This window comes from Phaseolus vulgaris, chromosome 7, assembly GCF_051622355.1.
Source record: "Phaseolus vulgaris cultivar YP4 chromosome 7, ASM5162235v1, whole genome shotgun sequence".
NCBI classification, from domain to species: Eukaryota; Viridiplantae; Streptophyta; class Magnoliopsida; order Fabales; family Fabaceae; genus Phaseolus; species Phaseolus vulgaris.
Window position 1 is genome coordinate 43805756 of NC_143504.1, and position 25375 is coordinate 43831130.

Here is a 25375-nt window from a genome sequence, read left to right on the forward strand (position 1 = left end):
TATATCAATAAATATATAATATAAATATGGAATAATTGAAGATTAATTTTTTATTTTTTATTTAATAATTTTATAATGATAAAAATAAAAATTGCGTATCGGAATAATTATTTATAAAAATAATAAAACTATAAATTATATATATTTTAATCTAATAAAAATTACGTTATAAATTTGAATGAAATCAATTTCTTAGTCAAACCAATACTCTGATATAAAATACCATGTATTTTTTTCAAGTCTACTCCATTAATCGTGCAGTGCCTTCCCTTGCGCATCTTCTTGGTGGTGAGGTTCCTGACTGACATGCGATTTCACAACTCTACTTTCTTAATATGATTTTTTATGGTCATCAACTTATCATTGCTTCCAATGGAGTCAAATTAGGTATCTTCAATGAAAATTAATCATTTAAATCAGTGTAACCCTCTGCACATACACACAACAGTGCCAAACAATTTTTCTATTGTCCCCTTACGGCTCATAGTAACAACTTGGCGCTAATGTCGCGGAATCTTAAGCGAATATTTTCATAGTTGACAATGTTTCTTCCATCATCCTTCTACTGGACCCATCTTCCATTAAACAAATCGCTTCAAATTTTCCAACCCTAATATTTTCTATAAATTTTATTTTCACATCTTGAAAACTAACATCATCATAAAACCCTCCAATTGTGCATACCTACTACTCACATCAAAAGGTCAGACATGTCTGTTTTGAATGGGTGCTTAATTTATTGCTAGTTAGTGATTAAATAGAACAGGCCAAAGCCTCTTTCTATGCTTTTTGACTTTTTTTTTATATGGGGTTCTCTTCTTCTCTGACATTTCTATTTAAATTTGCATAGGAATTAATTCAGCGATCGTCCAAGAGTTCCATTTGTTGCACCTCAATTGGAAAAAGAAACGAACTTGGAATCTGGGTATTCAATTTTCGAACACTTTGTATGGGAAATGATGAAGGGTCACCGCAGGGTCCGGTTACCTGCGGGTCGTGGATTCGGAGGCCCGAGAATGTGAATTTGGTGGTGTTGGGAAGGTCAAGGCGTGGCAATTCTTGTCCTGCTCTCCTCGAGATTTTCTCCTTCGACCCTAAAACCATTTCTTTGTGTACCTCTCCTCTGGTATATCTCTAAAACTCTGAACATACATATCAACCATGTGTGTCTTTTGTGTGTTTATGCATGCATGCGTCTGTAATTTATCCTATATTGTGTAGTGTGATCATTCGAAACATTAATTTGCTTTGTCCTGGCCCTTTTTAATGTAAGTTGAGAAACTGTTGTGTTTCTTAATGTGTTGTGTTTGTGGATGTCTGAGCATGTAGATTCTGAGTGAGACATTCGAGTTTGTGTTTATCCTTTTGGCTTCTTGCTGAAACTGTTTATGTTTTCCTCCCTGAAGCAGATAGTTGGTGGAAGTAGATATTATGCACGAATTCTGTTGTTGAAAAATATTCAGTGTTGAGTTTCTGGGTTGCTGAATGGAAGCAAAGCATGTATGGGCTTTTGCTTTTGTTTTAATGATGTTTTTATTTGTTTGATATTTCAGACCACCTATGTATTGGAAGCAGAGGAAGGTGATCCTGATGCTCTTGCAGTTCACCCTAGTGGGGATGACTTTGTGTGTGCTTTCAGCAATGGTAGCTGCAAGTAAGTTCCTTTTCAGAGCTTTTGGGATTGAAACTTTGTTCTTCTATATATATCCATCCGATGAAATACTTTAATGCTGTGTCTCAACTTGCATATCTAAAATTAGCAGCCCCTTCTACTTTCAATAATCTCATAATCAGACGTCCAACAACATATTATCTTCCTTTAACTACTCAACGGGCAAAATAATACTGTAGGCTCAAGTCTACCAAACTTCTTTTGCACAGTTTTTTGTTCTTTTTTTACCCAGAAACTAGGTGAATGTCTGACATAGTAGTTATTGTTGTTTCTGAAGTGTAGATAGCTGAATTTTTGCCTCTAGCTATTTTCATCATATGATGTCTGTCTTCTTTGAATACCGTGTGAAGAAACTACTCAGTTGGTTATATGGCCAAAGTACACTTTATAATGACTTTGGCAGTCCTCCCCACTTGAGTTAACTTTTTGAGGTTTTGTAAGACCCATTTTATTTTAAATTCTAATGCGATATGAAAGCATATTCAGTCTTGATGTTTGCTCACCCCCACATGTCTGGTCCAGCCTATAAACTTGCTCTCTAGCCTCTAGATGTATAATCTTGGGTGGGAGATCCTCCCATGGTTCTTAATTCAAATAAATATAAGGATTGAATTATTTTTCCATGCTTGTAGATTGTTTGAGCTGTATGGTCGTGAAACAAACATGAAGTTGTTGGCTAAGGAACTCGCTCCTCTACAGGGCATTGGTCCCCAGAAATGCATTAGTTTTAGTGTTGATGGGTCTAAATTTGCTGCTGGTGGGTTGGTAAGCATAGCTCTAGAATCCAGCCAATTGATTTTATTTTCTGTGCAGTATTGAGTTTGATCCTGTATGTTTGATTTTCTGTCTTTAACAAGTGTAGGATGGACATCTGAGAATTATGCAGTGGCCTAGTATGGGCGTGATTTTGGATGAACCAAGAGCACACAAATCAGTCCGGGATATGGATTTTAGGTAGGTATAATAAACAAATCTAGTTGGATCCTTCTAAAAGATGCACTAATCCACACATCTAGTAAATTTTAAAAGTAATTGATAGAGTTAGTAACTATAGTAATCTTATTTGGAGTTCTTACGATGAGATAAGATAATTTTTGCTTTGCACTTTCATGCCGGCAATAACTTCACTGTGGATATATGATCTTTTATGTATTTAGATAATAAAAGTATGTTACTTTGTAAATATCTTAAGCCGGAAACTTTGAAGACATTGATACCTACTCTACTGCCTTTCATTTTTCTCATACGTCAGTCTAGACTCAGAATTTCTAGCTTCAACTTCTACTGATGGGTCTGCAAGAATCTGGAAGATTGAAGATGGCGTTCCATTGACTACTTTGTCTCGCCAGTCGGTATGGTATATTTGATTTAAGGACCTTTGGCAAGATCTGTAAGCAGTTACTTATATTGCATGATCCAAAAATTTCGTTCTGTCTCTTTAGGATGAAAAGATTGAACTGTGTCGATTTTCCAAGGACGGAACAAAACCATTTCTATTTTGCTCTGTTCAAAAAGGTATAAGAGTATCTAGTCTCTAGTGTTTATTCTATAGTAGTAATTTGAATATTCTTCAAATCTATTTGACCAGCAGAGCTTGGCCTTTATTATAGACACTTCTGTCTTCGTGCAGGTGATACTTCAGTTACTTCAGTTTATGATATTAGCTCATGGAAAAAAGTTGGGCATAAGAGGCTGATTAGAAAGTCTGCTTCAGTAATGTCCATTAGCCAAGATGGGAAATACCTTTCTCTGTAAGTTACATTCTGAATTTTGGGCTTATGTTTGGTCATTGGTCAATATTCTTCCTTAATCTTTTGTCAGTTTTGATTTTGAAAATTTCTTGAGACATGTGACTATTGCAAGTCTTATCTTTAGGATTTAGAATTTTTATTTCTTTTGTTTTGTCCCACACAATTGCTATTCAATTGCCTTCTGTTATGCCAAGCAGTTCTACATACTGGAAGAAATCCTTTATTCTCCTCCCCCGTGCGTTATCTGATTCAAAAGTAAATATCCCAGTCTAAAAACGTTGACCAGGAATGTATTTTGTTTACCTGACTTCTCCCTAGGTTAAACAAACCACTCCATAATAATCAAAACTATAACTTCTGTCACGATAACCAGGAAGTAAATATCCTAACCTAAAAATGTTGACCAGGAAGTTCTTCAATGAATACATGATCACAAAAAGAAGTTTTTGTTTTAAATTTAAATTAATCTTACTATGATGTTGAGATTCCCATGTAGAGTCTTCCTTATGTAAAAAAACGCAGTCGCTTTCTTAATTTGTATAGAACACCTTGTGTATATTAGTATATCTAAATTATTAAACATATTGTGATTTTGTCCATGTTGCTAAAACTGTTAAGGAGTGAAGAAAACGGTATTAGAATTGACCAAACTTTTCCATCTTATTACTTTGTCTCTTTCTGATCTACTATAGCTTGACATTTATATTTATGTTGCACTAATTATATTTATGTCTTTTCTTGTGAATCATTTTTAACTTTGCACACATTAGTCATCTGGGTGATAGAACTACCAATCATTTTCTTCCGCATAACTGCAAAGTTTTTTAGTTTGTGTTAACCATATCTCCAATTTAATGCATAAGTGGTTGAAAAGTTGTTTGCAAACTACAGTAAATTAACTTGTTTAAAACTCATTTTGTGTCAGATTGATCCTATTTCCTTTTATAATCGTAATAGCTTTTTCAACACTCATTTTCCCTGTAAACAGTATGACCTAAGATGATGTCTCTGATTCTATTTTTTTCAATCGTGGCTTGCCTTTGTCAACTTTTTTTTTGTTTTTTTCCTGGGTAGTTGTTTGTTAAAGGAAGAGTAAGCGATTGCTTCTTTCATAATTATAAAAAAATGTTTAAATGTAGTGCACTTGTAAACCAAAGTCGGGAGTGCACCAGCTATAAAATAACTACTATATATTCACCAAAAAATTACTATAATGTTTTGATTAAAAATATTTGAAGGCCTGCAAGCTTGTGATATGATTTGCACTTAACTTCTATATCACATTACAGCCTACGGTATATGCCTCCTGCATTTCTTCAACTCATTAAACTTCTTTGAATCCAGGGGCAGTAAGGATGGAGACATATGTGTAGTCGAAGTAAAGAAGATGCAGATATACCATTATAGCAAAAGACTGCACCTGGGTACAAATATTTCATCACTTGAGTTCTGTCCCCGGGAAAGGTAGTCTCTATCTTCTATCGGTTTAATTTGGCACCTCTGATAAATAAATATCAATCCATGTAAGCTTTTAGTATATTTCTTAAACCTCCTTCTTTTTCAATATTGGTCACAAAGTTGGGACTAAGCTATTCATTTGAATATTGGAACATTCATTGGGTACGGATTTATGTAGATTTTGAGTAAATTGTTAAAGCCTTCTTTTCCCAAATTTTAAAACCAAAAATGGGAACATAGTGGTTAGTGTGAAGGGTATTTTTAAGAACTATGTAAATGTTAAAAAGGCAAAGTTATACTAGCCTTTGTGATACTTGCAAAACAAAAAGCTAGAGGCTAAGGAGAATATGTTAACTGCCAAAAAGATAGATGGTTACATAAAGAAGAATATGCTCAATCCTCTTGAGTTTCTCCCTTATCATATTTCTGGGATTTTATAATCCAAGGATCCAATATTTAGAAGCTATATATTTATTATTACGAAACATTGGGTTGATGTAACAAGTATGCATGATAAGTGGTTTTCAAAAACACTAGGTTGTGTTTTGACTCAAGTTTGTTTGAGAAATCAAGGAAAATCAGACAGAAGCATAGAATCACAAAATCGTACATGCGAAGAACGGTATGCAAAATACTAGGAAAAACTAAGTCTCGCATACAACCCTCACCCTATGAGTTAGCTTTTGAAGGTTGAGTTAGTTCTAAATTAGAATTTTAAGACAAATGATTTGGCGAAAAATCACGAGTGTAGATAATATTGGATGATGAGACTGTTCCCTGGACTAGTTCTGATTAGCAAGGCACAGTGTAACTGACAGATTATAGCTGAAATGGATCTAGGATAGGTTACATTCCCTTAGATCGTGAGTAATTTTAGCAATGGATTTTCCCCTCATCAAATGTGGACTTTTTTGAAATTGAACCTTGGTTGATTGCATGATGATTGGCACTAATTTCACATTAGTAAGTTATTCACCGAATTAACCTAATAAATCTACCATTTTTGTCTAACCCGGGTTTTGTTGTTCAGGGTTGTTCTGACAACCTCAGCAGAATGGGGAGCGCTGGTCACTAAGCTGACTGTACCTAAAGATTGGAAAGGTTCTCTCTCTTACACAGATGCACCCATCCCTTCTTCCTTCTAATGGCATACAATAATTTTATTTAATTTGACATTTTAAATATCCTTCCAAACCTGCAGAGTGGCAGATCTATTTGGTGCTTTTGGGACTATTTTTAGCATCAGCTGTTGCATTTTACATATTCTTTGAGAACTCTGATTCATTTTGGAAATTTCCCATGGGCAAAGACCAACCTGCAAGACCAAGGTTTAAACCTGTCTTGAGAGATCCCCAGTCTTATGACGATCAAAATGTTTGGGGACCAGTTGATATGTGACAACACTCAAATTCTTGATTGTCTTCAGTGCTCTGCTGTTGTATCAACATTTATCTAAGCCCTTGTATATTTAGCCACTTCACTGATATTCCAAGCATTTACTTCTATTTTTTGGGTGGAAAATTTGAAACTAAAGACCATTATTGATGTGTAATTTTATTTTAGAAACTTTGCGAATAATCAAATTGGCTTCATTAAATTTGAAAATTCCACTAAGGATGTTTTGTAGTAGCTTCTATGTGATGGGTTCCATTGAAGAGGCACATCTTTGGATATTTTTCCATTTTCCTTATTCTCGTTTCTTGATCTACTTGATAACCTCTTAAGTTTAGGGCATTTCATTTAAAATGCTCGGCCAGATAGGGATTCAGTTTATGGCATAGGATGAAAAGGCTCATAGCTTCTCTGTACATCCCCAATATCTAAGAGACCATTTTGTCCTTAAAAAATATATTTTGGATTCTACAATCCAGAAATATATTTTTTCTATTTACTATTTTCAGATTCAATGATTTAAAATATTTTTTTTAAAGAAATATATTATGGATTACAAAATTTTGAAGGTATTCCGGATCTGAAATTATCTTCTGAATTTTGTAATCCAAAAATACCTTCTCATTCCATAATTCATGAGTTCTAGTGATCACTCATTTCAAAATAAAAAACATCAACAAAATAAAAGGTATTCTTAGTATTTTAAGAAGTATGGAATTCCACAAGTTATGGAAGTGCAGAAGAAAAAAAAAGATTTTAAATGCATGTTTTATTTTTGGGGAAAATGGAGATGTATTGTGTTTGTGTTGTCCATCGATTTAGTACTTTCTTAACCAAATAAGCAACAAGAGGGCAAAAATTACTCCATGAATGCTTGGCTTTCATTGAACCACTTATTTCAACAATAAGGCTATCTTACTTTATTTAATGATTTTTTGTAAAATTAAATTTCATTAACTCAATTTTTTTTAATCAAATACATTAAGTCTACAATTTTTTATACAATTTAAAAATATTAAATATTTATCACTTAATTTTACTTTAATGTATTATATACAAGCGCAAATCATTTAATTTACATGAGCATGAAGGTGCAATATGCCGTTATTTTATATTATATTTATTAAATTTGTGTTAAGTAAACTAAGTATTAAATAATTATTTAAAAAAAGAGTGCTTTCATTTTCACACCCATACAGACAGCTACAGGGTACATAATCAATTACATGAAAGGATTTGACCAAAACAATCGAATACATAAAAAAATTTAACAATTTTTTTCAGTATCAATCCACGAACTATTTTTTTTTTGGTATTTGAATTTTAGACTTTAAGTTAGATAGACATGTTAGAAAACAAATATAGAGGAAAATCAAAGAATAGCTAGCTAATAATGTCACATATATACCTACATATTATTATAAATTTTCTTTTACATAAATTTATTCCTATTTTATTCTTATTAATATCTTATTTTATTAATTTGTTTTGGTTATTTTGTCATTTTGTAATTTCAACGGTTAACAATATAATTTTTTAGTTTTAAAAATTTATTTTATTTATTGTCACTTAAAGGTTGTTAGGTATGCATCATGTTATTTGAAAAGAGTGGAGAAATTGGTATGTTGTTGTGTTAGACTCATTTTTTTCAATTGTCATTATATAGTTATGAATATTCTATTTTATTTTATTAATTTATTTTAGTTATTTTGCAATTTCAACCGTTAACAAAGCAGTTTTTTAGTTTTCAAAATTTATTTTATTTATTGTCACTTACCGTTGTTAATTGTGGACCACAAAACAATTTGATTTTGAGTTTTGACTCGTTTGTTTTGGAAACTGTTTTTCTTCTCTATTTTTAAATTGTTTTTAAACTATATAACTATTATATTGATTATGTTTCCTTCCTAATATAACAAAGGTGCACTTAGATAATTTACGTGTCTTCTTATATATATTTATATTTATTAAAATGTACTATAAATTTATATTGTTAATATAAATATGTGAATAATAACATTGTTTATTCGAATTTTAATATTAAACAAAAAATGTGAAACCAAACGCTCTTGCGTTTGTGTTCCCGTTCTCGCTAGTTTAAATAATGTCAAAATAAAATAAACTAAACTTATTTCAATTTAACCTTGAAACTTAGATACATTGTATTATTTCAAACAAACAAAAATTACTTATTTACCCATTTTAGAAGTTACATACATCATATTAATTGTGTAAATTGATAAAATCCTTTTACATTGGGCCACCATCGTTGGGCTTTTGTTTTTCTGTTTGTCATCTATGTTTTGCTATTTGACATATACATATAAATACTCTTATGAATCCAATAATACTCAGTTTTCCGTGCCATTGATTTGCAATTCAGATTTCCACTTTGTTTTTCTCTTTGTTCTTTCTCCTTTACCTTGTTTAGGGTTTCCTCATCTGTTGATTGGTTTCTTGGTTGATTGTTATTTCTTCACTATGATGGTTGATCGCATTATGGTATCAGAGCTCTTTAATTGAAGAGCTTTGTTGCGCACTCCGAAATCTTGTTTTCTTCTTTCTTATTCTTGAATCCTTTCTATGGGTTTTCTTTGCAGTAATGGCGGAAGAATGCGTCGCTTCGTCGTCTCCGTCTCAAGCCGATCCGGCGAATAGTTACCTCTACCTTCATCCTAGTGAGAACCCCTTTGCACCGCTCGTCTCACCGGTGTTGGACGCTTCCAATTACCACTCCTGGAGTCGCTCGATCTTGATGACACTAAATGCTAAAAACAAAGTGGAGTTCGTTCTTGGAACGCATCCTTGCCCAAAAAAAGATCATCATAATTTCTCATCCTGGAACAGATGCAATAATATGGTAGTCTCATGGTTAGTACACTCTGTCTCCCTCCCTATTCGGCAAAGCATTATCTGGATGGATGTTGCCCTAGACATCTAGAATGATTTAAAAACCAAATACTCTCAGGGTGACCTATCTAGGATTTCTAATCTTCAACTAGAAGTAGCATCTTTAAACCAGGGGGATTTATCTGTGACTGAGTATTTTACAAAATTAAGGATAATTTGGAACGAGTTGGATAATTTTAGGCCTATCCCCATATGCACATGTTCTGTAAAATATTCTTACTCGGTCAATTCTATCATAAGTCAAAGAAAATATGAAGATCATGCTATGCAATTTTTGAGAGGGTTAAATGATCAGTACAATAACATTAGATCACACGTTTTACTCATGGAACCAATTCCACCTATATCAAAGTTTTTTCTCTTGTTGCCCAACAAGAAAGGAAATTAACAAATAACATCTCTGTTAGCATCTCTAGTATTAACAATGCTAATTCCACTAGGACGTCCTCATCTACACTGTGCACTTTTTGTGGTAAGCATGGGCATACTGAAAATGTTTGTTTTAAAAAGGTTGGGTTCCCTAATCAAGACAATAGGAACTCAAAATCCAACACTAGAAAGGTTTGCACGCACTGTAACAGGAATTGTCACACTGTGGATACCTGTTACAAGAAACATGGCTACCCTTCTGGGTACAAATTCTATAACAACAATAGGACTAGTCGGATTAATAGTCTTGTTACTACTTATAGAGTTTTCTTTGAGCCTTGTCCAAAAGAACATGAAAAACGTGATTACCATCTAACTGCTCATCAACTTCAAATTCTCAATGATGTTTTGAGGCAGAATCAAGTGAATCAAGTGGGCTCCTTCTCTGCAAACCCCAACGCACATGAGTCGTCTTCAACGAGTAAACACTCCTTTACCTCTTTAAATCATTGTCATAATTCCTGGATTGTTGATTTTGGTGCCACTGATCACGTTTGTATTGTCTTATCTGCTTTCACCTCTTATCAAACTATTAAACTTGTCCTGATCAATTTACCAAATGGCCAACATGCTTTTGCAAACTATTATGGGACAATTGTTTTTACAAATAAACTTTATCTTCTTGATGTGTTGTACATCCCTCAATTTACATGCAATCTTATATCTGTTTCTAAATTGTCTCTACACTTAAAATGTACCTTGATCTTTTACCCCACACATTGTCTTATACAGGACAACCTCTCCAAAAAGCATATTGGCTGGCTTGTTCATCTTTAACTCTTCTATTTTTCACACTGCCACACACAATTTTATTCCTTTTGTCTCTTACACTGTTAAGGAAAATAATTTATGGCATTGTAGAATGGGGCATCCCTCTGATGAAAGGTTGCATGTCTTGAAAAGTCAATACCCTTTTGTTTCTGCTGATAAAACTCATATGTGTGATATTTGTAATCGTGCAAAACAAAGAAAACTTCCATTTACTCTAAGCACTTCTCACACTACTGCTATCTTTGACATCATTCATGTTGATATTTGAGGACCCTATTCTGCTACATCTATGCAAGGTTTTCGTTATTTTTTTAATATTGTGGATGATTTTTCTCGTTATACATGGACTATATTGTTGCATGCTAAATTTGAAGTTCGCACCCATCTCATAAACTTTTTTGCTTATGCTGAAAATCAATTTAAAACTAACATCAAATGCATTTGTTCTGATAATGGCGCTGAATTTTCCATAAAAACCTTTATTGCTTCCAAAGGCACAGTTCATCAAACTACTTGCATAGAAACACCTAAGCAAAATGGTATAGTTGAATGTAAACACCAACACATTTTAAACATGACTTGCGCTTTACTGTTTCAAGCAAATTTACCTCATATTTTTTGGGACTTCGCTGTCCAACATGTTGTTTTCCTCATAAATTGCACATATACTACACATACTCCCCTTTTACAAGATATTGCTCCATATGAAAAAAAAATTTCGAAAACCTTGTGATATCTCTTCCTTACGTGTTTTTGGCTGCTCTTATTATTCTACTACCATTCATGCTAATCGAAAGAAATTAGATACTAGGTTTGTTCATGGCATCTTTCTCGGTTTTCCACATAATACCAAAGGTTACATTATCTTAAATTTAAAGTATCATCGCATTGAAATTTCAAGACATGTGATATTTCATGAACATCATTTTCCATATAAATTGAATCATGATGACACACAGGGCCCCGACACTTTATCTTTACCCATTCCTGCTGACTATAATACATTCTATGATGATATCTTGTTTGATTATAACTGTCAAAATCATGAGCACGAGACTCCCATCACTCACAATGAAGACAACATCATTCCACCTAGATGCTCCAGTAGACAAAGACGACTCCCTTCCTATTTAGAGGACTTCCAGACCTGTTTACCCGCTGCCAACACTGTAAGTAATCGGTATCCCATTCATAAATTTCTTTCCTATAATGTTCTCTCACCCTCTTTCAAAAAGACTATTTTTTTCTATATCTTCTAACAATGAACCCAACTCCTAAACCGAGGCTTCTAAGCATTCTTGCTGGAAACAAGCAATGCAAGAAGAGCTTAATGTTCTTAATGCTAACAATACATGGCAGATCACTACTCTCCCTCCAGGAAAGAAAACCATTGGTTGCGAATGAATTTTTAAGGTAAAACACAAATCTGATGGCACCATTGATCGCCACAAAGCACGATTGGTAGCAAAAGGCTACACACAATTAGAAGGTCTTGACTTCTTAGATACTTTTGCTCCTGTAGCAAAACTAACCACTTTAAGACTTTTACTTGTTGTTGCTACTTCTCAAAACTGGATTCTTAAACAACCTGATGTGAATAATGCCTTCCTCCATGGTGACCTCCTTGAGGAAGTCTACATGCAACCACCGCCAGGCTTCAAACTTCCATCTCCTCAACATGTCTGCAAATTACAAAGATCACTTTATGGCCTTCGCCAGGTCGACCGTCAATGGTATGCAAAACTGTCTCAATTTTTACTTTCAAATAACTACATTTTATCCTCTGCTAATTGTTGAACAAGATGCTTTGATGTCTCCAAATCCAAGAGGAAAGCTTGAAGACCTTGCTGCTAGGTGTGTGTGTGTTGTCTAGTTGTTTGAAACTTGTTAATTCACTCCTTAATTTGATCCAAGTTCATTTGAATCTTTAACCTTTTGAAAAGATGAGTTTTCTAAAAAGCTATAAAAAATTCAACAGGTTGTTTTTGCCTTAGCTGTTTTTGAAAAACTTGGTTGACTTTGCTGTCAAACCAAAACAATCGATTGTTTCGACAAAACAACCGATTGTTTTCCTGAAAACCTTAACAGAATTCTGTTAAGCGGTTTTAATATGTTTTAAATGATCCTAACTAACTTGGCTCCTTTATTAAATGCTTTTGACCACTTGGTTGGTCTATATAAAGGTAGTTTTACGCTCCTAATCTTGAAGTAACAGAAAGAGTTTATCAAAACAGTTTTTCCAAGATTTGAAAAGAGCTTTGGATCATTCTTAAGTGTGTGGAATAGGATTGGGTTGTAATTCTGATCTTTAAGCTTTGTAATACCCAGGTGTATTCTATTCCCTTCTTCCTTGATTACTGTATTTCTGTAGTTGTGTTGCCAAGGAGTGTTGTGTGTTCTTGAGGGGTTCAAGATCAACATTCTTGGTGTGGTTTGCCAAAGGTAGTGTGTTTCTTGAGGGGTTCAAGGTCACTACTTTGGTGTGTGGTGTTTGTAATCTGGTTTTGATTGCATAGTGGAATACCCAGTGGTTTCTAGGGACTGGATGTAGCTCTTGGTGTAAGAGCGAACCAGTATAAATTGCTTGCATGCTTATCTCTTACCCTTAACCCTTTAAATTCTGTTTTTAAGTTGTTTTTATAAACTGCTGATAAAAACAACCGATTGTTTTTTTGATATCATCTTGAAACAATTTTGGTTCTTTGTTTCTTTGATTTCTTTCTCTGTCATTCAGCATTGATTTTCATTATACCTTCAAAGTTTGCGAAAATCCCTCTTAAACAAATCACCCCCCTCTCGTTTAAGGCCATATATTCTAACACTAATCACTCTCTCTTTTTAAACCATAATGGACCTAACATAACCATTATTCTTGTGTATGTTGATGATTTGGTGATGATCATGAGGAAATTACCAACATCACCTCTTTGTTGGACATTCAATTCAAAATCAAGAATCTAGGAGACCTCACTTATTTTTTGGGCCTGGAGGTTGCCAGAAACAGCCAAGGGCTCCACATCTGTCAACGAAAATACGTGCTGGACCTTCTTCATGACACTGGCATGATCAACTCTGCTCCTATGTCTACACCCATGGTTCACTCATCTCGGCTTTCCTCCTCCTATGGTACAAGACTCACTGACATTGAAACCTCTGCATATAGAAGACTCATTGACAAGCTCAATACCTCACCAACACACGGCCTGACATTACCTTTGTTGTCAACAACCTAAGCAGTTTATTTCCTCTCTTACCAATCTCCATCAACAAGCTGCTTTTCGCCTTCTTCGGTACTTGAAAGGCAACCCTGAGAATAGCATTTTCTTTCACAGCAACAACACTCTCCAACTTCGTAGTTTCAATGACTCAGATTGGGCTACTTATCCTGAAACCCGAAAATCTGTAACTGGTTACTCCATCTTCTTGGGTGATTCTCTTGTCTCATGGAAATCCAAGAAACAAAAAACCATTTCCAAGAGTTCTTCTGAAGCAGAATATAGAGCCTTAGCCACAACCACCTGTGAGATTCAATGGCTAACCTACATCCTTCAAGACCTTGGACATCCCTATATCCAACCAGCAACCATCTACCGTGACAACCAATCTGCAATACACATTGCTTCAAATCAAGTCTTTCATGAGCGCACCAAACACATTGAGATTGACTGTCACATCGTTCGAGACAAGATTAATGATGACCTTCTCAAGTTGCTTTCCATCTCTTCCTCTATGCAGATTGCAGACATCCTTACCAAAACTCTTGCTCCTACAATACATAAAGAGCTCCAGTCCAAACTGGTCGGGGGATGATAAAATTCTTGGGCCACCATCATTGGGCTTTTGGTTTTTTGTTTGTCATCTATGTTTTGCTATTTGACAAGTACATATAAATACTCTTATAAATCCAATAATATTCAGTTTTTTTCCATTGATTTGCTATTCAGATTTCCACTTTATTTTTTCTCTTTGTTTTTTCTCCTTTACCTTGTTTAGGATTTTCTCATCTGTTCGATTGATTTCTTGAGTGATTGTTATTTCTTCACTATATGGTTGATCGCATTATAAATATTTATTATAAAACTGTTTTTGAAAATATGTTTAAAATTTTCAATAATGTTATAGACTCTTGAACTTTACAAAATAATTCTCAAGAAACCAATAAAGTTATTGGGAATGTAAATTTGAGAATAAGAATTTAGGAATATGATATTTTCTTGCTTGTTATAAGATTATTCTTAGAAAAATAATTAAGTTGCGAAAAAGTTATATTCTAATGATTTTTTTTCAATCTAATTATGATTTTCATTTATATCCTTACCTATTCTGAGATCCCATGTTTGCTTTAGCAAAATATTATTTTTTAAATATAATAAAAATTACAATTTTAAGTTATATTGAGTTAATTATTTAATTATTGCTTTAAATCTCATTAATTTTTAATTTTTTCTAACTTTTTCTAATTTTCTGAAAATAATTTTGATGTTTTTTAATTAAAGTGCCGACGTGTTTAAATTATATAAATTAAGATTGGTGACAAATTTATTACTCTTTTATATATATATATATATATTATATGCATATGAGTAATTTATAATAGGATAGATATGATTGTATATTATTATTATTATTAGTGATTTAAATTAAGGTCAGGATTCACTGTAAATAAAAAAAAATATGATTTCACTTAATAATAGAAATAAAGATATCTTTTTCTCTTTCTTTTTTTTTTTCTTTCTTTCTTCCTTCTTTCTCTATTTCTTAAAAATATATAAAATTGTTTCTTAACATTAATTTAAAACAATAAAAAAAAAATATTTTTAAGTGATTCATATAAAATGAGAAAATGTTTCTTCTCATAATTTTAAAAATTAAAAGATAAAATAAGATATAGGAAAAAATGTATATACACCAATTATAAGGAAAAAATTATCTTTATGAAGGAATATATTATAGTTTATTTATTATTTATTATTTACGTGGAACTTGTTTTGATTACATGAGATGTACGTGCATAACAAAAATAGTTTGTAAGAAAATATCTCTTAAAAAGTTAAAGTAAAAACAGATGTGTAAAGAGAAGAAGAAGAAAAACCGTGTTTGTTTAAAATAACAATTTCTTGTTAGTGAAAAGAATAACTTTTGGGTACACGTTTTGTAGCAGTGGTTGAATTTTACGAAAATTTATAAATTTTGATGAATGTGAATTTTTAGAAAGAAAGATATTTTTGGCTGAGTTTAAGATACTTCTCGTGATTCAACAAGATAATAATGCGAGGAGAGGAAAAGTGAGAAAGGATCTTGTCTTTTTTCTTGCTGGTTTTTTATTTGATTTTTTTCCCTCACAACAAAGAATAGATTTGAGAAGAAGAAATTAACTACATCGATATCAAATCCAAACAAAACCCAGTGCAGTGTTGCAGTGCGCCACTGAACTCAGACAAAAATCATGAACTGTCTTCACAATCTTTCTCGGTTCGTTTATCCTTCTCCTTTTCAATTCTTCCTATTCTTATCCACATCCAAAGAATCAGATTCCTCAATTTTCAGATTCTCTCTTTTACCCTTCGAAACGGTTGCCACGCGCCACCGCAACAACCTTCCCCTGTCCCTGGTACACTCCATTTTCCCTTTTATTTCGTTAGTACTTCTCTACAATTATATTTCTCTTTCTCTCTCACACCTTCTCTTTTTTTTTCAACGCTCGATACAGCGAATCGTCACTAATTCTCATCATAATCGAAGTATGGCGCTCAAGGTAGCTACACTCTTTGTTTTTCCTTCCTTTAGTTTCTTTTTAATATTAATGGTGTTTTGCTAGTGCTATGATATTGGTTTTGTAGTCTTTTCAAGTTCAATCTATTTAAAGATCTTAGTGTTGGAAATTTCGCGTCAACTAGTGATATGTCCTATTCAAGTATACAAGTGGGAAGCTATCATCTGATCATGTTTTGACAAACTTCTTCCTAACAACTTTTACAAGAAAAAGTGAAATGATTTTTTTGAATTAGTTTATGTATAATTTGTAGAAGCTGTTATAACTTTTCTAAAGTCTTACTTTTTAGCCTATGCACAAGTTAATTTTAATCTTTTGGAAATCCTCATGAAGAAGTTTGTCTAAATAATCTTAAGTCCCTTTTGTGCAACCAGTGATAAGACCTGATTGAACTATGTATGTGAGAAGTTATACTCATATCATAAGTCGGTTATGTAGGATTGAATTTGTTCCAACCTAAATGCTAAGACTTGGAATAATATCGCATTTTGTCAACGTCCATTAAATAAGATAATATTGTTGGATTTTGGTTGCTCAATACCATTCATGGTGTTGAAGCTGATTCAGTTTTTGTGAGGATTACACTCTGAGCTTATGTAATGGAATAATTAGACAACATTTGAAGGCGTGGAAACCGTGGCATGTTCACGGCATATTCTGGAATCTACCAGAATTGATGATGGTGTTGTCATTTGAAAGTTGTAAGATTTGTCATTTTGGTGTGTGCCCGCGAGCAAATTTAAATGAAAAGAAAACAAGGAGATATTGCTGTAGAAGTAACTATAAAATCCTAAAAAGATGAACACCGTTTGTTATTTATATGCCGTGCCCTGTGAAATATTCATCATCATTTAGGCTTGTCTGTTTAAGTGGACTTATCTGCTATTCATGTCATTTCTGCTTCATATTTCCTTTGTTTTATAGAGAACTTGATTGACATTTTCTTTTGCAGGCTGCTTCAGGTTCTGTACCAAGTGCAGACAAAAGTAGTGCGAACAAGGAAGAGGAGAAGTCTGAGACATATTCTCATAACATGACAGAAGCCATGGGTGTTGGTATGTTTACTATTTTTGTTCTTCTAGTTCAACAATGATGCAGTCTTATCCTGCTAGATAGACTTGGCTAAACATCATTTAGGCCCTAACAAAAACCTAAATTTCAGTATAGACCAAGGTCTTGTTTTAATTGCTTCTCCTAAGTTTTCTTCAGTGTTTGTTTGCCCCTTTGAATCAGAATATCTTCCATTTGATCTACTTTTCTCACATTTGTTGGTCTTTTCCTACTTTGTGGTTACTGATTAGTAAAAGACATGGAATACAATTTGGGGGAAACTGAGAGTATCTTGAACTTGAAGCTCCCTGTTCAATTGTAATTTCTTTTTCAGAAAGCTGTGTTGAAATATTTCAAATTATGGTGATAAACCTCCATTATGTTTACTGCAACCAATTCTAACATTCTTAGGTTTTGTAATATTCATATTCAGGTAATAGTTTGGATTAACTATAGGAGCACTCATTTGCCCATTCTATCATTTTTTTCTTTGAATAATTCATGTTGTTAACCTTTCTAACAAATGCTACTCAGTTTTGTCTTATAAGCATGAGTTAGGAATGAACTATAACTTCATCCGTCCAGACTTAATTGTGGGATCATGCCCACAGGTATTTTTGTTTCAATTATGGATACCTGAGCCAATTATGTCAAATTTTGTTTGGTCCTCTGACTTCTATTATTATTATTATTATCTTTTTCAAATTGCCAGACTCCTGACGATGTTGAGAAGTTGCGTAGAATTGGAGTGAAAACTATATTTTGCTTACAACAAGATTCGGACCTTGAGTATCCTAATCAATTTGTTTAATTAGATGCACTTTCTGCATTTTAGACAAAGACCAACAACTATTTAGTCTAGCAAATGAACAATTGTGTTTCCTTACAACTGCTTGGATATTTTGGAGTTGATATTAAGGCCATAGGAGAATATGCCAAGACACATGATGTTCAACACTTGCGTGCTGAGATAAGGTTAGTTATGTCATGAAATATTTATATCATAACTGTCAGAAATAATTATGTTTTTAAACTGGCAGGAATAAAAACAAACAAAGGATGCTTTGAATACTATGATATTGAATTGCAAGATAAAAGGTTGACCTGGTGGTAAAAGTAGAAGGGAGGGTGGGATAAATCGTGGGTTCAAATCCCCACACTAACAAAAACACTAACATATTAACAATTGACATTTGCCAAAGAAAATAAACTATGATATTACTCTTGAGTTTCAATATATTGTACTGATATTTAAAATATTCTAATATACAATCAAAACATTGTGAGACATCTTGTTGATATTTTAATAATAAGTGCATGAGGAAACCCACTTTGAACTGAATTATTATTAATTTGAAATTTTTTTCCTACAAAATTATTCTTTAAAACTATAGGTAGAATAAATCCTGCACAAAATTGTTACTTTTTATTTCTTTTCTAATTATATTTTTTTCTTACAAATCATGGATATATAAAAAAATCATTTACAAGTTTATTTTTATGAGAATGAGAGGAATGATTTTATTCATTACCTCTAGATCTTATCACGAATGAAAAAGATTAAGATGTAAAAGTCATGGAATTTTTTAAAGTGATTGTGTTCAAATATCGATCATTTGTGTTTTATTGTATGATCTAGATTTTCTTTTCTCGTTTTCGTATAAAAATGACTTCCTCACAAGATAGACCCTATGTGTGTGTCACACATAGTAACTTTCTCACAATTATGTACTGTTCTATATCTTTAGTTAGGGTTTAAGTCGTATTCTACTTGTTTTATGGTAGTAGAAGGCAACTACTTTGGCAGAAAACCTCAAATATGGTAGTGGTATGCCACATGTTTTTTTCTGAGTGAGGCAATGATGTGTGGAACTTGGTTGGGAATAAGATCCTGGTTTTCTATCCAGGTCTTCAGTCAGTTTGTTAGCAAGTAGTTATACTTATCCTAACTCTGGATGTGTAAATATGCACTCAAATATGGACAAAATTTTGTTTGATAATATAAACCTACAAATACTGATGCACTTTTATGATACGTTTTTTTTGAATATCCTATCACATGAAAATTCTACATTTCCTTTTTTCCCTTGCTCAAACAGATACTAGATATATGTTTTCATAACCTCCCCCATCCCCCTAAAATCTTCTAGAAAAAAAATCTGAGATATGTTTTATAAATTGTTGCCAAAAGGGGATTTTGAAGATTTAGGTATTTGGTTGTGAGCGAGCCAAAAACTGAAGTAGTTAGGTCAGTTCTTTGTGTGTGTTTTGTGTAACACTAGTTGGTGATGACACCTTCATATAATAATTTATAATCTCCTAGTATATATGGGTATTTTAGTAAACATGGCATTTGTAACTAAACAGTGATGTATTCTGCATTTTACATTTTGTTGCCTGTCTTTCATGTTCTTCTTCACATTGTGTGATGATCTAACATGGATGTAACAGGGACTTTGATGCATTTGATCTACGGATGCAGCTTCCAGCTGTAGTTAGCAAATTATATAAGGCAGTAAATTCCAACGGAGGTGTAACATATATTCATTGCACTGCTGGACTTGGAAGAGCTCCTGCTGTTGCAGTATGTCCCTTGATTTCATTTATGTGATACTTGTTACTCTTAGAATATTTAACCTGAAACAGTGTTTTGGTTAGTTCTGTGTATGGCATAAAGGAAATAATTTCCTGTTTAAGAAGTTAAATACAGAAAGAGCAGGTGTTGAATGTATCCAGTAACCTCTCACATACTGAATGGTTTCAAAAGGTTTTAACTTAAATATATTGATACAAAAGAAACACCTATAAATCATTTTCAATGACGATGTTGTTGAACACCCCCATAATTGAGAAAACCCCTAGCTCGCCCTGTTGCAGCCCATCAAAGTTGGCTGTCAATGCCTTGGAAAGGACTACCTGCAAAGGACTGACCGAAATTGGTGAGTGAAGTTGTCACAGTTTTGGCACATAGGGGATTGGAGTCTAAGCAGTGCTTAGAAAGGTTTATTTGGACAAGTTTTTCCATAAGCACTTCTAAGAAAAAAAAATTAAATGAGTTTTTCCGTAAGCTAATTTGTAGATACTCTCGTGCTTCTCTAAATTCTTATATTTAACTGTGAATAAGTTAATTGACCTTATAGAGAGACTTATTTCTTTTTTTCCTTCCTATTTCTTATAGAGAAATTTGCCTAAACAAACAATAGTAAGAATTTTGGCTTGTGATTAGGAAGTCACAGGTTATAGTTACAGAAACAAACTCTTCTCATGATTAAGGCTATGTGCATCTGACCCTCCCCACTCCCCAAGGTTTCTCAATAGTGGGAGAGTGGGAGCCTTATGCATTGGCCGACCCTTTTTATTGTCCACTGTTTGTGCCTTGGGCTATTAGAATCGTTTGTCTTGATGTAGTCTGGACCTGTGCCATCTGGTTACATTCACTCCTAATTTCATCTGTAGATGTTTATTGAAGATGCCATTGTTTTTATTAAGAAAGGGTAGAAAAAAAAATCCTTTATTTTCTCAGTAGAGACGTCAACATAAATTATGACCTTTGTGGACTCCTAATCATTTAAATCTATGACGAAGATAGAGATGAAAAAGTTAGTGGTGTCTGATTTTCTTTTTCTCAAATATTTTGGCATCTCGTGTTTAATGATTTATATTTTTTTTATAATTCTGCCACATTGGTGTGTGTGTGTGTGTGTAAGATTATTTACTAATAATTTGTTTTGGCTCAGACGGCCTACATGTTTTGGGTTCTGGGTTATACATTTAAGGAGGCTCATACACTACTTCAGGTAACTCTATGCTCAATACTTCCCTTTTTATTGTTTCACATTTTAAGGGCACGAGGATTCTTGGTAGATAATATGCAGCATGTTTTTCAGTACCCCGTATTGCCTGGATTAAACAAAATAATTTTTCCATTTTTATTTTCTTCTCAATGACTTTGACAAAGTTCCTTTTTAGGCTTGGTAAACCTATTAGTGAGTTTGTTCCACTAATTTCCTTGACTCACAAGTAACTCTTGAGTAGCAATTACCGATTGTGTAGCAATTACCGATTCTTCAATAGTTACAGTTGAATCACCAGTTTCTAAACTTAGGTATCTGTGAATTATGGAACTGGGCAGTTTACTTACTGACAGATTTATTTTCTTACATCTAGTTTACAAGCACTCTTATTTAATTTATTTTCCTGAGTTCTTTTACTAAAAAATGTGTCATATTCTCTAACTGATGTATACCTAAAGAAATTAATTTAATATCATCATTTTCTTTTTCTGCATGTCAGAATTTTCATTCTAGCAGTTTCATATTTGATAATTTGAGGTTTATAATTGTTCTGAACCAATTTTAGATGCATTTGGTATAAAGAGAGAAATGAAATTGGAATTTGGTCAAGTTTTCTTGTGCCCTTCTTTTTATTCTTTTGTCTTGTAGAGCAAAAGGGAGTGCTTTCCGAAACTAGATGCCATTAAAAGTGCGACAGCTGACATTGTGAGTCAATTTATTTTTCTATATATATTGTGATTTAAACTTTGAATGGGATCTTTTTTATGTTGTATAATTGTATTAATACTGGTGTGATCTTGCTGATAAGTCTTTTCTCTATAAAAACTGACATAATTAATTTAGATGTTTCAAGATGAGAATTTGATTGAAACTGTTCTTCATTTTTTTATCTTTTTATTGTTTCCCTCTCATTTTTTTTTTAAAAGTCACCTTTGAACATTATTTATTTGTGGTACTCAGCTTACAGGCCTCAGTAAGAAACCTGTCACTCTGTCATGGGAAGACAGCAATTGCTCTAGGGTGGAAATTTCCGGACTTGATATTGGATGGGGGCAGGTGATGATTGAGTCTCGTTTTGTTCAGATTTAAGAATATTAGTTCCTCTATTATAGTACGTGTAACGGCATTAAGTTACATGGAGATATTATTATATGCACCATCATCCTTAACTGCTTCGGTTATAGCCATTTATCATTTTGTTGTGAAACATGTTCACATGTATGAATTTTCTTTTTCCTGTTGGGACTTTTATGTTGTGTATTCATAATTCATTACCTTAAAGACTATCTTACTAATATTGTGTGTACTCTTGGTTGTAGTTCCTCTTAAGGCAACTGTGATTTAGAGTCCTTTTGATAATTTTACTTAGAGGTGGCTGATGATGTTTCTGTGTCAAAATATTTGAGAAGGGTTTACCATTACATTCTTAGATATATTCAAACTGTTTAGATGAGAAATAATTTGATAATGGAAGTCTTTATTATAATGTATATGCTTGGCCAATTTTGCATCTTCAATTGTCATATTTCTTTCCTTTTCTTCCATTGTCACTTATGATCTCATCTGTAAATCCTGTGTCTTCATCTAGCTTGTTTAGCTCCCATTTCCTAGTTTAAAAAACATTTTAAAGTATCTATTGTTTATTAAGTAGATGACACATTTTATTCAACTCGGAGTAACTAATAGCTGTTACCAATTCTCACCGCTGCTGCTATCATGAATTCAGACAAAATAGGAGAAAAATAATATATCAGTAGAAATTGGATGTTTGGTCCTGGGAAGTTCAAAGTTAAACTAAACCACTTCTGACATCTTGCCAAAATGATGTTCTCAACGCATGATATGAAGTCCCCATCCCATGTCAGATTCGAAGACTTTTTATATTTAAAATTATCTGAATTACATCGTTTGACCTATGTTTTGAACATATGCCTTGTTTATACGAATTCATGCAAAATCTTTACTTAATCTTGATCTCTTTTCAGAGAGTACCCCTAAATTTTGATGACAAATCGGGCTTGTGGTACCTCGAGAGGGAATTACCTGTAAGTGAAATTGTTAAAATTGGGCTGCTATTACTTGTCTGTTTAAAGCTTGGTCTTAACATTGAACGCTCAATAACTTATCGACTCAGCAGCTGTGATGTTAGCAATAGATTGATGAGAAACAAGTTTATCGTCTTATTTACCAGGAAGGACGCTATGAGTACAAGTACATTGTTGATGGGGAATGGACATGCAATAAAGATGAGCTTGTAACCTCTCCCAACAAAGATGGCCATGTCAACAATTTCATTCAAGTAAGTTATAAACTTCAACTAAATAGCTCAGAAAATAAATTTTGTGATTGGTAACTTACTCCTTCGAATCCTAGGAAATTGCTAGAAGCTATAATCAGTACTGATAATCAGCTCAAAGATAAAAAGAACACAAATGTACCACAACATTTCTGGTTCACAACCATGATATTTTTTTAGAGTTAAAAATTGATCGTTATTGACATTGATACCTTAAAAAAAGTTTCAATCTTACTAGAATGATCACATTTTAACATAATTTAAAAACAATAGAGTTAATATCACAACCAAGTTAACATATTTATTAAATGTTGGCTATAAAGAATATTGGAGGAACCAAAAACTTTTTTAACCCTCTTTTTTATCTCGTATTTTAGCCCATCACATCATATTTCACCATCTGACTCTAAATTATTAGTTTGTGCACATTCTATTTGTCTGTTATTGATTTCTCATATTTCATCCTCTTCTAACAGGTCCGTGATAATAGCAGCAGTGATCGTGTTTCCCTTCGGGAGAGATTCTCTTCTGATGATCCTGATCTTACAACGGAGGAACGAGTGAGAATAAAGGAGTTTCTTGAAGCTTGTTCTGATGAGGATCTGTGACCCATCAATGCACGTATCTGTTGATATGTAAAGTACCATATGCACGCATACATGTTATTTAATAAAAGGTTGAATATAAACCTTCTGATAAGATCTCTGCTTCAGTAATAAAGCTGGCTTGACTAGTTTATCGAGTTCCATAGTATTCAGAAGTCTCTAGTATTATTTAAATAATAGGATACCCTAGGATAAACCATGATTTTCAACGTACCATGAAGTAGAATGTCACTTCATAAGATGAGTTTTACATTTATAGCCACATAGATGTCAAAAGTTGTAAATTAGATAAAACTTTTAAGTACATTAAATATCATTATTAGGTTCCATAGTAGGGGTTGCCTAATGGTGAATGATATGAATAAGGTTACTTTGCATATGTCGGAATTAGTTATTTTTATGTTATTAAGACGTATTGAAAGGGGGTGAAACAATTTTAATTGGAATATTTGTGGGAGAATGAGGTTGATTTTTCTTTTGAGGGTGTAACATGGAGTGCAAGGATGGAACAAATCACATTTTTATGATGATCGTCTTATAATGTTGCAGTTTTTTATAATGGTGTTGATAATTATATTGTGTTTATGACTAAGATGAGTGCATAGATCAGAGAAACAATCTTGAGAATAAAATATGAATTTTATATATTTCATTATAAAAAAATTATTAAATATTATTAAATAGTAATTAAAATTAGATAAAAAATAATTAGTTACTGTATTAACTAGATTATATACTCTTTTAGAGGTTAAAAAATTATTAATATCTAAAATGGTTTTTATTATTAATAAAAAATTAAAAAATAGTTTCTAAATTGGTATATAAATTAGTTATCACAATTTTAGTTACTAATATTTTAGGTTCTAAATTGGTCTTTTAAAAATTAATTTAAAATATTAATAAATAAGATTTTGATAATTAATGGTTAGATACTAATTTAAAAACTATTTCAAATAACAATATTTTTTTAATATTTAAAATATCTCTGGTTTAATTCAATAATAATTAATTATTTTAGTTTTTAAAATTAATTATAATTTAATTATTTTCTTAAAGTATTTTTACGTGGTCTTTTTTAATTTTTATATGTTTTTGTGACTAGAGTATCTTAGAGACATCATTTTTATTATTTGATTACATGTCTTATCAAATGAGCCTTGTTAGTGAATAGACAGAGTAGTCCTAGTCCTTGTTATAAATAAACTTATATTGATTTTTGTCAAATATTAAGATTCATTTTATAGAAAAATAAATAAAGTTTTGTTTTGTGATAAATTGTTAATTCAAGTTGGTAAATCATTCTCAACTTAATATCATCTTCGAGTGTAACGTCTTTTTCATCTTCTTATTTTCTTTCGTGTATCCTAATTTTTAATGATATGTTGGAAATGGTTATAAACAAAATCTTTGACTATGAGTTCACTATTTGGTTACTATAACAAGGTTTAAATCCATGGAAATTATGAATAATTGA

The 25375-nt window shown here is 32.6% G+C and overlaps 2 protein-coding genes across 6 annotated transcripts; both read left to right on the plus strand.

Moving 5' to 3' along the window:
- Nucleotides 1-248: 248 nt before the first annotated feature.
- PHF1 (phosphate transporter traffic facilitator1) lies at nucleotides 249-6510 on the plus strand. 3 transcript variants are annotated; one of them, XM_068635398.1, is made up of 11 exons: nucleotides 249-288; nucleotides 851-1126; nucleotides 1554-1654; nucleotides 2305-2437; nucleotides 2535-2626; nucleotides 2925-3024; nucleotides 3115-3187; nucleotides 3303-3423; nucleotides 4768-4887; nucleotides 5912-5982; nucleotides 6083-6510. In XM_068635398.1, the coding sequence occupies exons 2-11, from the start codon at nucleotides 950-952 to the stop codon at nucleotides 6277-6279; spliced, it is 1185 nt and encodes a 394-aa protein (XP_068491499.1). In that variant the 5' UTR covers nucleotides 249-288; nucleotides 851-949; the 3' UTR covers nucleotides 6280-6510. The 3 variants fall into 3 exon arrangements, with proteins under 3 accessions (XP_068491499.1, XP_068491497.1, XP_068491498.1); XM_068635396.1 differs by having other exon boundaries at nucleotides 285-703; XM_068635397.2 differs by lacking the exon at nucleotides 249-288 and adding an exon at nucleotides 699-727.
- Nucleotides 6511-15545: 9035 nt separating this feature from the next.
- On the plus strand, nucleotides 15546-24038 carry SEX4 (dual specificity protein phosphatase (DsPTP1) family protein). Of its 3 annotated transcripts, XM_068635400.2 has the most exons (14): nucleotides 15579-15855; nucleotides 15931-15994; nucleotides 16094-16138; nucleotides 17109-17211; nucleotides 17741-17817; nucleotides 17919-17995; nucleotides 18104-18181; nucleotides 19658-19790; nucleotides 20944-21003; nucleotides 21649-21705; nucleotides 21961-22056; nucleotides 22986-23045; nucleotides 23192-23299; nucleotides 23773-24038. In XM_068635400.2, exons 1-14 carry the CDS (start codon nucleotides 15830-15832, stop codon nucleotides 23902-23904), a joined length of 1116 nt encoding a protein of 371 aa, XP_068491501.1. In that variant the 5' UTR covers nucleotides 15579-15829; the 3' UTR covers nucleotides 23905-24038. The 3 variants fall into 3 exon arrangements, with proteins under 3 accessions (XP_090161273.1, XP_068491501.1, XP_068491500.1); XM_068635399.2 differs by having other exon boundaries at nucleotides 15931-16138; XM_090305147.1 differs by lacking the exons at nucleotides 17741-17817; nucleotides 17919-17995; nucleotides 18104-18181 and having other exon boundaries at nucleotides 15546-15855.
- Nucleotides 24039-25375: the final 1337 nt, after the last annotated feature.

Coding starts and splice junctions, on each gene's coding strand:
- PHF1 (XM_068635398.1), top strand. CDS start 950: ATGGGAAATGATGAAGGGTCACCGCAGGGTCCGGTTACCTGCGGGTCG. Junction 2,438..2,534: donor AATTTGCTGCTGGTGGGTTG/GTAAGCATAGCT, acceptor TAACAAGTGTAG/GATGGACATCTGAGAATTAT. Junction 3,188..3,302: donor ATTTTGCTCTGTTCAAAAAG/GTATAAGAGTAT, acceptor GTCTTCGTGCAG/GTGATACTTCAGTTACTTCA.
- SEX4 (XM_068635399.2), top strand. CDS start 15,830: ATGAACTGTCTTCACAATCTTTCTCG. Junction 15,856..15,930: donor TGTCTTCACAATCTTTCTCG/GTTCGTTTATCC, acceptor CTCAATTTTCAG/ATTCTCTCTTTTACCCTTCG. Junction 21,706..21,960: donor AAAGTGCGACAGCTGACATT/GTGAGTCAATTT, acceptor TGTGGTACTCAG/CTTACAGGCCTCAGTAAGAA.